Genomic DNA, 11,457 nt, shown 5'->3' on the forward strand with positions numbered 1-11,457 from the left:
TTCTTTTTCTGTTCAGAGGATGTCCCACAGTTGGGGCCCATAGCTGCTTCACCTGTGAACCCACATAACCTCAGCTTGTCCTGGAGCACAGTGTCGGGCCACTTTGATGGCTTTGTTGTCCGGGTCAGTGACCCCGAGCAGCAGTCTGATACGCTGGAGTTCAGACTGCCCGGTGAAGCCCGTAACATTACCATTTCTAACCTGATGGATGCCACAGGCTATGATATTGAACTGTACGGCATCTCTCACGGGCGCCACACTCCCTCTGTGTTAGCCCACGCCATCACAGGTACTACGTATTTTACTCATGTCTTAAACTCTCCTGCTATCAGCTTTATTCACCAGAATAACTGCATTGAAACGTAAAACACTTTCTTATCAGCAGGTCTAAAGCCCGAAATGCATTAAAAGCCAATTTGACACGCATCATTAGGAGCTATTGTTTCTCAATCTGGAAGCATTTTTGGGACATGAAACCAGCAAGACAGCACTGTAGAAATACTCTGCAGGATGGCCCATTTCAGAATAACAGTCATTTCTACATTCATGTGTAAGTTTCACTTTAATGATGGAGCTAATTTTAGGGACTCGCTGGGCAGCAGCATGACAAGGCTGTCAGATAAAAGCATGGAGTAAGTGCAATATTAAGAAACATAAAATGGAAATACTAACGTTAAACGTTACCTCCGCGCTTTTACAAACAGTTGACACCCACAGAAAGGTCAGCGTGGGTTTTAATTTGGGCTAAAAGTAGAATTGCGTGAAGGTGCAGTACCACTGATGGCCACTAGCTGTTTGTGTTGAGCTACGTTCAGAAATGCCCGTTGCTCCGTCAAGTTTTTATCTTCACGTCTTGGATGAACGTCCTCTGTTTGTCTTTTGTTTTTTCCACCCTTGTTTTGCTGTTTTAAGCCCAAATCCAGGCTTCAGTCTGTGGCTTTAGAAACCTTTGGTCACATCCATTGTTCCTACAGTCTAATGCAGTAGTATATAAAGCTCTGTGATGCATGCCAAATGTTCCTTTAATGTGTTTTGGCTTGAGATCTTTGGAAATATTCAGATCAGATGTTTCCATTTTACGTGGGGACAAGTTGCCTCTTTATCACAGGAAGAACAGATTTTATGATTTGCTTTTGCAACAATTGCACCCTTGGTTGTTCACTCTTGTTCCTCCTCCCACATATGTTCCCTCTCACCAAAAAAAAAAAAAAAAAATCAAACCCACTCCCCTTCCAGCTCCTTTGCCCAAAGTGGAAAACTTGACCATTTCCAACATAACCCCCTACGGCTTCCGTGTGTCGTGGGAGGTGAAGCAGCAGCTGCAGCAGGAGGAATTAGCCCCCTCTAGCGGCGGCTTCAGCCATTTTCACATAGTGGTGACAGACTCCGGCTGGCTGCTGGAGCCTCAGGAGTTCACTGTGCCGGGAAACCAAAGTCAGCTGGACATCTGGGGCCTCATCACCGGCATAGGCTATGAGGTCCGGCTGACCGGGGTGTCAGAGTCAGGGCTTCTCTCTCGGCCTCTGACTACAGTGGCTGTGACAGGTACCACTCACAGTGCACTGCAAGGCCCCTCGTCGTACTAAAAAGTGCAGTTCCTTGTGTTGTTGCAACTACTGTGCATACACCGATCGGCCACGACGCTAAAACCAGCTGCCTGATACTGCGTAGGTCCCAACGAGGCATGGACCCCTGAAGGTGTCCTGTGGTGTCTGGCACCAAGACGTTAGCAGCAGATCCTTTAAGTGCTGTGAATTGTGAGGTGGGGCCTCCATGGATCAGACTTTTCCAGCACATCTGGGGAATATGGAGGCCAAGTAGACACCTCGAACTCTTTGTCTTGCGTCATCCTTCTGTGTGCTCGGTCTGAAACCGTGTTTGTGTAGGTGGAACATGTCAAAGTAACCTCCACATGAGGGCCAGGACACAAAGGTTCCCAGCAGAACACTGCAGTCCTGCAGGATCATCAGTGTTATTCAGTGGTTTAATATTGTGGCTGATCGGTGTATATGATCATTAAACTTTATGATCCCAGTCTGAAATTTCACTGTCACAACCTGGCCAGGTGGATAGATGGAAAAATTCTTTGATTGGCTGCTTTTTTGTATGATAATTTCAAATAATAGATGTAATTTCACTAAATTTAGGTTGAGAGTTGACACATTTTTGTGGATGCCGTGTTTGGACGGTGAGGCTTCAGCTCAGTGTTGTAACCTAACTCAGCTAACTCAGATTTACAACACAACTCTTTTCCAGAATGATCTCACTCGTCCTCTGTTTTAAGCATTTTCTTGGTATGCAGCTTCACCAGCGGGAGGAAGAGATGCAGAGCTCCCGTCTGTTTCTTCTTCCCTCCAAAATATGAGCAAGCATATTTGTTTGTTTTCATATTTTAAAATGTGTTTTCCTTCAGCTCTCTGACCGCAGATGTCTGTGGACGTAATACGGCTGTCGTATCACGTCTGCGGGCGTCTTTTAAAGTCCCTTTTCACCATGTTGTTACCGTTTCACGCCGGTTTTCTCGATCTGGCTAAAACGACCGAATAAAAATAAGCAGAAGTCGGAAAACACTGATAAATCAACAAGACATTTTGAGCATGAAATGTCAGTTGATCTGGTTTGTTTCGTGACCTTTGAATGCACTGAGGCTGGCCTTGAAGACGCATGGGGACCTCAGCTCCACCACGGTTTGCTGAAATCCATCCAGCCGCTCCGCTGGAGCCTTTTACAGACTGTCCACTGATACAAACGCACATTCACACAAAGCATCTTGTCTTTAATTCACCCCGACTTGCGCCTTTATGTCCCGTGTGCTGTTGTTTTTGACTGATTGACACTAACGGACGCCTGAGCATGGCAGATCAGAGGTGGTGGGCAAACAGGCCTTCAGGCTGGACTCTAACCCTGTCTGCCACCTGGAAACCTTCTTGCCTGATTGCTGACTTCTTCCACACTGATGTCTTTGGCCATCTCTCAGACGCTGATGAATATTGCTGGGAAAACGCCAAACCTTCTGCAACGTTATGTCTCCATTGTCTAACCAGAGGCCGAGCCGGAGGTGGAGCATCTCTTTGTCTCAGACATCACGGCCGACAGTTTCCGTCTGTCGTGGACTTCTGATGAAGACATGTTTGACAGATTTGTGATTAAAATAAGAGACAGCAAAAGATTAGCCCACCCTCAAGAGCACAGCGTCCGTGGCGACGAGCGAACCAAAGTTTTAAGCGGACTCATGAGTGGCACTGAGTATGAAATCGAGCTTTATGGTGTCACACTGGACCAACGCTCCCAACCTGTAACTGGGGTTGCTCAGACAGGTACACGACACACACTGCAGTGTGTGCAGTTTTATACTAACTACTAAACTCTCGAGTTTCGGGTGTGACGTCTGCTGTCAGGACTGAACCCACAGTCCCACTAATCATCTTTATTTGTCTGGTTTAGGCTTAACTCCATGTCTGACTCTGATGGAAAATGGTCTTTTGGGAAACGTATATTGTGGAGTTTCATTTGGATCCTCCGAGCTCATAGTTTTCATTTCTTCTTGCTGTGTTGTTGGCCGTATTCACTTCACTTTTCGCCTCTTTTTCTGCTTTCCTGTTGCGCATATTCTCTTGCACTTCGCCAGGCCTGAGCACTCCCAGGGGACTTCACTTCTCTGAAGTGACTGACTCCTCAGCTGTCGTTCACTGGGCCTTGCCTCCCTCTGCAGTGGATAGCTATCGGATCACCTACGTGCCCTTTGAAGGAGGTAAGAGCTCACTGTGTTCCTGTAGTTTAAGCTTTGATTCTGCTCTGATTTAGATTCACATTTGAATTCGGTTACATAGTTTAGTTTTAGTTGGTTTTGTAAATGTTTAAATTTTGGTTTAATTAAACTAATTCTAGCCTCACTACGACGGCAGTATTGACCCTGCAATTAGTGGGTCCATCATTTTGGTCCAGACTCTCAACAAGCATCAGATGGATTGTTATGAAATATGTGCAGACATCATAATGAATCTGATGATCCTCTGACTTTTCCTGTAGCTGTTTCTGACTTATTTTAACTGCCTTGAGCTTTAGTACAGACATACGTGTCCCCATCAGGTCAAATTAATTAATAATTTGTCCAAAACTTTGATTTAAGACCAAATAATGAAACTTCTCACCAGCCTCAGCTGTGCTTTATTGTTGGTGCTAACTGTTAGCAGGCTGACGTGCTAGCTAACAAACAATGCTAAACATCAGCAAGTTGACATTATCTTGAGCATAAAAGCATGCTGATGTTAGCATTTTGCTCAAATCACCAGCCACACACAGCTGTTAGCACAGCTGTAAACTGTTTTGCTTGTTTATGGATAGCTCAGAGGAAATGTGCTGGTGGGTTTTCAGTGCAGGACTCATGTTGCTGTCTGTCCTCCACAGGGAGCCCGATGACGTTGACTGTGGACGGCAGCGTGTTCGAGGCTCTGCTGCCCAACATGATCCCCGGCAAAACCTACCAAGTGACTGTGAGCTCCGTGAAGGGCCTGGAGGAAAGTGACCCCAGCACTGACACTGTAACCACAGGTGCCCTTCTTCTTCTTCTTCTCCTTCTTCTTCTTCTTCTTCTGCTCTTACACAACGCTCTGTGCCAGTCCTCCTGAGCTGCGATGATGCTGAGGGCGCTTTGTGGAAAGCCTAATTGAAGCCATTTCTCTTGACGCCGTGTTCCTGTTTGTGCCCCTCAGCTTTGGACAGACCTCAGGGCCTGACTGCAGTCAATGTCACTGACGTCTCAGCCCTGTTGCTGTGGCAACCATCCGTGGCCACCGTCGATGGCTACGTCATTACTTACAGCGCTGACTCGGGTGTGTTCCTGTTCACGATGTTCTTATTAATCTGCATCAGCCGTTAAATTTCTTTAAAAGTGATATTTCTGTTCTCATTGTCCACATCTGCTTTCTCAGAGTGTGTGTGAGTGCATGTTTGATTTATTGACCTGGGCGTGCCTTTCCTTGCAGCATCCTCCACGGTGGAGCATGTTTCCGGGAACACAGTGGAGTTCGAGATGGGCTCCCTGGTTCCAGGAACACACTACACAGTTGGAGTACATGCAGTGAAAGAGACACAGAAGAGCGACGCCGCTGTCACTGATTTCACCACCGGTGGGCTGAGAGAGACGACCTGCAGCAACCTTAGCGTCGATTCTTGCATGTTTTATAGCTGCAGCTCCTTTAATGAACGATAAAACCTCAGTGTGATGTTGTATTTGCAGACGTGGACCCTCCTCGTGACCTGACGGCGACTAAAATTCAAACTGACGGCGCGACTCTCACGTGGAAACCTCCGCAGGCGGCCGTTACCGGTTACACGCTCACCTTCTCCTCGGCCGATGGTGTCATCAGGGTACGCACGTCCTTTAAACCCAAAAAAACAGAGGCCGCCTAAACTCACCGTGACTGACAACCATGTTCCAAAGCAGGCTATGAGGCAGCCAACGTAGAATTATCCTGATGCACCAGCTGGTTTGTTAGCAAGAGAAAAGCCTTCAGTGCCATTATGAGCTCTTCTAATATAACTGATGCTGTTGCAGCATCTATGCTAACCTCTTTAGGAGCTGCCATTTTTGTTTTTGACTGTAGTTCAGCTACTTGAATCCTGGCAAGATCTCAGCTGCCCTGTGAGGTTAACACAGAAGGCCATTAGAAACTTTCTTTTGGTGCATTCAGGGACACTCGGACATCAGAGTTCTGTCTTTGAAGAGTAACTCTATTCGCATCATCTGTTTTGCATCTTGCTTTGACTTTCTGGGCGTCAAGTCTCCATTTAAATCTGAAATATTATAAATAAATGCAAAAATGAAATATTTTTACCCTATTGGATTAGTGTGTTTTCAGCCTCTTCTCGTTTGGCAGTGATGTCCATGTTTTGTGTTGAAACCTCCAGTCGTCTTGTTTTATAAATACATGCGTTTGCATGTCTGTGCATGGATTTAGGAGGTGGTGCTCAGCCCCACGGCGTCCTCTTATAACATGGCTCAGCTGACCGGCTCCACTGAGTACAACGTGCGACTGCAGGCCATCGCCGGAGCCCAGAGGAGCCGTCACGCCAGCACCGTCTTCACCACCAGTAAGGACGGAGACACGCCTCTTTGGTTTTAATCGTATGTGTGGATTGCGTGGACTTAACTGGTGCTTCTTAGCCAAAACAGTCCAGATGCACGTTAGAACGATTACTTCTTCTAAGGCAGATCCCTTTCGGTTCATGCGATCTTCCAGTCAGATCACCTGCGCTTATTTTTCATTCTGTCCGAGCGGCTCCCAAAGGATTTCATTTTCCTTTTCTTCCTCAAAACCTTCTTTTCTTTCCAACGTTCTTACTCCCTCATGATACTGTATACCCTATACGCTTTTTTTTTTTATATAGCGGAGATGAAGATGAAGCAGCTGTCATCTCAGATGATTTCTTTTGAATGTGTGCTTCTAGTTGGACAGTTGTACAGACACCCGAAGGACTGCGCTCAGACTTTACTGAACGGAGAGACGGCCTCTGGTCTGTACACCGTCTACGTGGGAGGAGAGGAGAGCCAGCCCATCCAGGTTTACTGTGACATGACCACAGACGGCGGAGGATGGATGGTGAGTAAATCAACCTGCTGGAATCCAATTAAAGGCAGCTCTGAAGCCATAACTCACCTCCAGTCGGAAGTTACGCGACGGCTGTTTTTCTAATGGCGGGCAGCGCCGCCGTGACCTCGGCCGTGCTTGTTATGATTGTTGTGAAGCTGCTGTGACGCTCATGAAAGTCAGTCCTCTTCAGGTTTTCCTCCGGCGCCAGAATGGAAAGCTGGAATTCTACAGGAACTGGAAGAACTACACCGCTGGCTTCGGAAACATGAATGATGAGTTCTGGCTCGGTAAGAGCGCTCGTCTTCTCGCCCTGCTCACTTCGCCTCCCTCTCTCTCACTCAGTGCATTCCCAGTTCACACTTATTAAATTATTACAGGTCTCTCCAACCTCCATAAAATCACAAATGCTGGCCACTACGAGCTGCGAGTGGACTTGAGGGACAAAGGGGAGTCGGCCTACGCTCAGTACGACAAGATTACGATCGCAGAGCCAAGAACACGCTATAAGATCTACATCGGAGCGTACAGTGGAACAGCAGGTAGGTGTAACATGAAAGGACGAGATCGAGACACTGTGTGGAGTGTAGAGTTCATGTCCATAGAAGTGCAGTAGTTCCGCTAAAGGACATGTTGGACATGAAGGCGCTTTGCTGAGATGGCATCCATTTAAAAAAAAAAAAAAACTATGTTACTCAGGTCTGTCTGGTAATATGAAGCCACAGCACGGCAGCAGGTTAGCTTAGCTTAGCTTAGCTTAGCTTAGCTTAGCTTAGCTTAATGAGGAAGCAGCTAGCACAGCTCTATCCAGTAACAGAATCCATCAACCAGCAGTCCCTAATTAACTCTGACAGGTTTATTTAATCCATCAGGACCACCTGAAATTGAATAATCTCACATGCACGAATCCATGAATTGTGCTTTTACCAGGCGACTCCATGACGTACCACCAGGGTCGACCCTTCTCCACCTACGACAACGACAATGATATCGCCGTCACCAACTGCGCCTTGTCCTACAAAGGCGCCTTCTGGTATAAAAACTGTCACCGTGTGAACCTCATGGGGAAGTATGGCGACAACAGCCACAGTAAGGTAAGAGCAGCTGACACATCTGTTCCAGTCAGTTTTTAGATTATGATTATGATTGTTAGCCTTTTGTGCTTTGTTCTGGGTGCTTTATTTTACTGGCAAATATCAGCCGCTTCTTATCAGGCATTCCTCAGAGAAATTAGAGATGAAGCCTGTATATATTCCAGTATTTGTTGTAAGACTTTACATAACTTTTCCCAAAACATGTGAGCGGCCTCCATCATCTTCCTCACTCTCTCCAGCATTATGTAAGGCTTACGTTTCACCTTCGGCGCGATAAGCAAATCGTTCCAGGAGAATCCCTCAAACTGAATGCGGTGCAGGGAAAGATGACTCTGATGTGTTAGATCCCTCACTGCCTCTTTCCCATCATGTGTAATGTGTTTTTCCACAGGGGATCAACTGGTTCCACTGGAAGGGCCACGAACACTCAATTGAATTTGCAGAGATGAAGATTAGGCCGGCCAACTTCAGAAATTTCGAGAGCAGGAAAAAGCGATCGTAGGCTCGTGAGCCCGTCCTCGTCCACACCTCATCTCCGCCCTCCCACAGCCTCGTCAGCAGTCATCAACTTCCTCAAATCTTTCTCTAAAAATGCACACAAACAGAGACAAAAGAAGACAATCTGCCTGTGAGAAATGAGCCCGGTAACACGACACCAAAGAATCCAGCCATCCGTCTTTATTTGTGTGTAGGAATCCCAGTTTGGCACTGTCGTATGTGTGATTAGGTTTCTGCAGTCCAGAAGAAAGAAGCGGCGAGTTTGACGAGCGTGAATGGACACACAGTGCGAGTGTTATTGGGACCAAACATCTGTAATGATACCATGTAAAATTGTGTAAATGGATCCACTGAATCAGTCACATGTCAAAGGCACATAGTCAGAAGGCGTCAGACCTCTCACATCCCCGAAAGTCGAGCTTCAATTCCTCCATCTAAAACTGACTTATTGATAAGGAGAATTGTATGAAATCACATCTTTAATGAACAGAACAAACTCTGTGAAATGTCACATGTATTTACTGTACAACCAGAGATTGATCAATCACATTTGGAGGCCAATAATCTCATTGAATTCATATTTAAATGTCGCTTCACTTCTTTTGATAGAAAAACAAATCTGATGCTCTGCAACCTTCAATACAAATAAAAATATTAGTTTGATAAAAGTGTGTGAGCTGTTTGTGTGAGAAAGATATTTCCACCTCCAGTCCAGCAGATGGCAGTGTTTACTCTCTATGCAATGCTCACTGAGTGCATGTGGTTGTTAAGCAGGATGTATTTTACAGAGCAACTGACAGTAAATATTCATTATTCTTGGTATGTGAATGTCTTAAAAAACCTTGAATTCAGTTCATGCTGAAACTAAAGTATTAAAAAGACTTAAATAACCCACTCATCAGCTCATTGAGATTGAGTCTATTTTAGCAGAAGCGTGAATGAAATGGTTATTTTTAATTGGTTAATCCATCCATCAGTTTAAAGCTGCTTATCTGGGTCCAGGTCATGTTAACTGATCAGCTGTAGCTGGAATTATTTTTAAATACTGATGGAAAATGTGGCATAAATGTCAGTAATCTGTTCTAACTGAAGGCCTGATTGACCTCTCTGGCTTTAGGTCATATTCTAACCCGTAAGACTGTGAAAAAGGTGTTAAATTGAATTAAAAGTCTTGAAATTATGACTTCAGATCAGAAAATATTCTCCAGAATAAATAAAAACTAAATCTTGGTCAGCTTTATTGGTCTAAATGCAGGAGTGGGCGTTTATTCTTCATGTTCGCTTCACTTTGAGAAGATTTTCTGATGTTTTCCACATTGGCTGAAGTCTTCTTTTAAACGCCTCTTGGACAGCTTCACTGGCTTAAACGCAGCCTGATGTTTCTGGACCCGGACCTCGTCACCGTTCCAAAGTTTCACTTAAAATCCGCCTTATCTTTCTTTTGCAACTGGAGCCCTTTGGAGCCTTTTGTGCAAACCACACAAGGTTTGCAAAATCAATACCTTTCTAGAGTTGACATCAAATCCGTCGTTTAGGCAGATGGTTCCAGATCTGACGAGGAACTTCGCGCTCGTCGCCTCCAACGAGGGCAGGCTTCTAAAACAAGGGGTCATTTTGATGAAATATGACTAATGCTTGTGTCCCACTTTAGCGAGTATCAGGTCGTTTCAGTCGTTCAACATCAGGCAGGTGACCTGGTGATCAGACGCTGCCTCGTGTCCTCAGGTCCGTCATCCATCTTGATCTGCAGCCACCTCAGTGTCCTCTCGGCGCTCCCTGGTTCTGTTTGTTTGCAGATCGCCTTAATGGGTACATTTTGGCCTCTGGCATGCGAGCCTCCTCGAGAGCAGTCACACCATGAGCGAATGTTTGGTCGAGTCTCGATCGCAGCAGCGGTTTCTGAGAATCCGTGCTGGGATCAACCTTTATGTGTTCAGAGGAGCCTGACGCGCTCAGCTGTTGGAGGTTTAGAATCTTGGAACATCTTGCTTGAATACGACAATGAGGAGTTCGACGAGGAGTGATGAGAAACTAGATGTCTGCTGGCACAGAGCTGGGAGTTTTCCACATAGAAGTAACCGTTGACCTGGATTTCTCCCCTATGCATGATGCTAAGATCAAATTTAGCCCTGAGATGTTTCTAAATACGGACTTGGAGGTCATGAGTCAAATGCCCTCGCAAAGACCAACGGTGACACGAGAACCCAAGTAAAAGCTCTCCAGTGATCTTACCCTCAGTGTTTAGAGATTATACAATTATCTGCCGCTTGTGTTTGTCAAATCAGGACCACGTTTCCCATGACCCTGATTACTTCCTGTTGTCAGGAGGACAGATAAGAGCCGATAACGGGCCTTGTTAGGAGATGATATGTATTCAGGGGTTAATTTGGTGAAATGGCTAAACTGCAATACACGTGTTTTGCTGTTTGGTGCATTAAAGGCGTTCCTGTTTGTTCCCTAAATTCAGCAGATTTAAAGAAAACTCACTGAGGAAATGGCTCAGCTTTAGGTTTCTAATGTTTCTTAGCCTCACTGCTGGCGTGGCTTTTCCTGCAGGGCCATCATGAGATCCACGTTTGTGATTTTGAGTGAAATATCTCCACAGCTGTTCATGTTCCCCTCAGGATGATTTGTTCATCATTCACTTCAATCCTCTGATTTTCCACCTAGAGTAAGACAAATCTTCAGTTTGTCCAGTTTACGACCAAATACCTGCAAAACTAATTGCACAGTTGTACTCTGTGTAATCAGTATTCATTATAACGTTATTAAATTTGCAGATGTTAGCATGCTAGCACGCTCAGTTCTGCACATTAGCGTTGGCATTGTGAGCATGTTAGCATGGAGACAATAGCATGTTGCTCAAAGCAATGCTGTGCTTAACACTGCAATCCAATGTAAGTCAGTATTCCCAAATTCAAGTGTGTTAATGTTGGTGAACTCAGGGTAAACGGATTTTGCTCGAGTTTCGGTCTGTTTCCAGTTCAGAGGTCTTTTTGTGTGTTAGCACAGTCTAGCTAGCATGGCTGTAGACTAACAGCAGGTGATGTTGGGTTGTTTTGTTCTACCCAAACAGCAACCATGCCGAAATGCCAAAATTGTCCTTGAATGACCACTTGAGTCTGCATCCAAAAGTGAGTCAGTCCCCATAGACCCCCATATTAAAATGCCAAACTTTACAACAGCCTGGTACAGGCTAATTAATCGCTAATTTCCTCTTTCATGGCAACTGTAAAGTGGTGAATTTTTATATAGCTCACTCATTTTAACTACGT

The 11,457-nt window shown here is 45.4% G+C and overlaps 1 protein-coding gene across 2 annotated transcripts in view; it reads left to right on the top strand.

The window, feature by feature from the left end:
* LOC139348926 (tenascin-like) overlaps positions 1-8,817 on the top strand; it is a 28,421-nt gene extending 19,604 nt beyond the window's left edge. The window contains exons 15-28 of one of the 2 annotated variants that reach the window (XM_070989348.1): positions 17-289; positions 1,237-1,545; positions 3,045-3,317; positions 3,629-3,751; positions 4,408-4,551; positions 4,713-4,832; positions 4,986-5,129; positions 5,240-5,370; positions 5,961-6,093; positions 6,451-6,602; positions 6,784-6,880; positions 6,971-7,132; positions 7,521-7,684; positions 8,076-8,817. In XM_070989348.1, coding sequence (XP_070845449.1) covers positions 17-289; positions 1,237-1,545; positions 3,045-3,317; positions 3,629-3,751; positions 4,408-4,551; positions 4,713-4,832; positions 4,986-5,129; positions 5,240-5,370; positions 5,961-6,093; positions 6,451-6,602; positions 6,784-6,880; positions 6,971-7,132; positions 7,521-7,684; positions 8,076-8,186 — 2,336 coding nt within the window. In that variant the 3' untranslated portion in view covers positions 8,187-8,817. The remainder of the gene's footprint in view (positions 1-16; positions 290-1,236; positions 1,546-3,044; positions 3,318-3,628; positions 3,752-4,407; positions 4,552-4,712; positions 4,833-4,985; positions 5,130-5,239; positions 5,371-5,960; positions 6,094-6,450; positions 6,603-6,783; positions 6,881-6,970; positions 7,133-7,520; positions 7,685-8,075) is intronic. The other variant, XM_070989347.1, reaches the window with a different exon arrangement.
* The last annotated feature ends 2,640 nt before the right edge of the window (positions 8,818-11,457 follow it).

This window comes from Chaetodon trifascialis, chromosome 20 (assembly GCF_039877785.1).
Source record: "Chaetodon trifascialis isolate fChaTrf1 chromosome 20, fChaTrf1.hap1, whole genome shotgun sequence".
Classification (NCBI taxonomy): domain Eukaryota; kingdom Metazoa; phylum Chordata; class Actinopteri; order Chaetodontiformes; family Chaetodontidae; genus Chaetodon; species Chaetodon trifascialis.